The sequence below is a fragment of the Phytophthora infestans genome, genomic scaffold, assembly GCF_000142945.1.
Source record: "Phytophthora infestans T30-4 supercont1.26 genomic scaffold, whole genome shotgun sequence".
NCBI lineage: Eukaryota > Oomycota > Peronosporomycetes > Peronosporales > Peronosporaceae > Phytophthora > Phytophthora infestans.
In genome coordinates this window covers 593,680-594,985 of record NW_003303733.1, presented here as the reverse complement: position 1 = coordinate 594,985, position 1,306 = coordinate 593,680, and the positions used below count along the sequence as shown (strand labels likewise).

Below are 1,306 nucleotides of genomic sequence, written 5' to 3'. Positions count from 1 at the left end.
TCAAATTTTTGCTCAATATCGATCGGCCTATCGATGTTATATCTGATTTGACCTTTGACTGAATCCACGAACAGCATCTGGCTTTGCGCTCCGTTGCTTTATTGTAGTAATAGACGATTGATCGTTCATAAACGCCTTTGATGTTAAATTCTTTACAACCATCTGTAAATCACGCTTCGAATTCGCTCTTAGAATCGCTACGTACTCCAAATTCAACCGAATCATCTTATCAGTGGCAAAGTAGCTGTGGCTTAGGAATATGGTTGAGAGTTTAAAGTGTCGCCCATGTGTATAGTAATGAGAGAAGATATTCTTCTGAAGTAGTTTATCATTGCTATAGTCATCGATGATAACAAGCTCCGGTTTGTTGGAGCTTAATGGAGTATGACGCACCTGATCTACTTTAGGAGGGCTATCTGGGTCAGCAAATGTGATAAATTATTCCAACTTTTCCCGGAGATACTCATAAAGCTGATGGGATTAGCTTTGATGGGGATTACGAGCAATGATAGTTAGATGAGCAAATACGTGAGGCGAATGCTTGAGAATAAACATACAAAGATTGTTCTTCCCTTTCCTTTGGCTTGGACCGAGCACAACCATTCTAAGCAAAGCTTTCATTTCCAATGCGGGGATATCACCCATCGAAGCAGACTTGATTTTTTTCGGAATCGAAGCCTCGAAGTCAGATATAGCACTCATGACTAAAATCGTTTGATCTATATGGGATTAAACAAATTGAGCTCCGGTTTTTCATATCCACAGCCTACATTTCAATCATCCATTTATAATCCTTCATTCTTTATTTCGTTAGACTCGAGTAGTTATCGAACATACAATTATGCGCAGTCCTATATTTGAGCAAGGATGATTACAGGATGGTCTACCTTAGCGGAGTAATAGCGGGAACTGCTTTCATACAGTAAAGCTTTGAATCTCGATTCGTCCGGCAATATCAGCGGAATTAATAGCTTTGGAGCTTCTAATATTACTGGAACGTTACAAACCCGATCCCAACCCAATATAACGTCTCTCGGCTCTTTGTCGGGTCCTATACGATCGATGGAAATTTATCGTTCAGTGGATTATCGCGCTCGATATCGATAACAGGCACTTCAAGCTACATCGATTGTCGTGAATATCGCCAGAATACGATTAGTGACTTCTTGGATACATAAACGGAGTTAGTTTTGGTACCGCAACGCCAAATAAATCCCTATTATGCGACCCAAGCTCGAATATCGGAGGCCTCAGTTCGGTAACGGCTACTACTCTGACCTGCACGGACTTGCGCCAGGGCTCGACG

At 41.4% G+C, this 1,306-nt stretch overlaps 1 protein-coding gene across 1 annotated transcript; it reads right to left on the bottom strand.

The window, feature by feature from the left end:
* On the bottom strand, positions 1 to 702 carry PITG_12413 (uncharacterized protein; the record flags this gene model as incomplete). The annotated part of the gene is made up of 4 exons (XM_002900262.1): positions 1 to 11; positions 53 to 77; positions 157 to 401; positions 501 to 702. The coding sequence occupies 4 exons, from the start codon at positions 700 to 702 to the stop codon at positions 1 to 3; spliced, it is 483 nt and encodes a 160-aa protein (XP_002900308.1).
* Between the last annotated feature and the right edge of the window lie 604 nt (positions 703 to 1,306).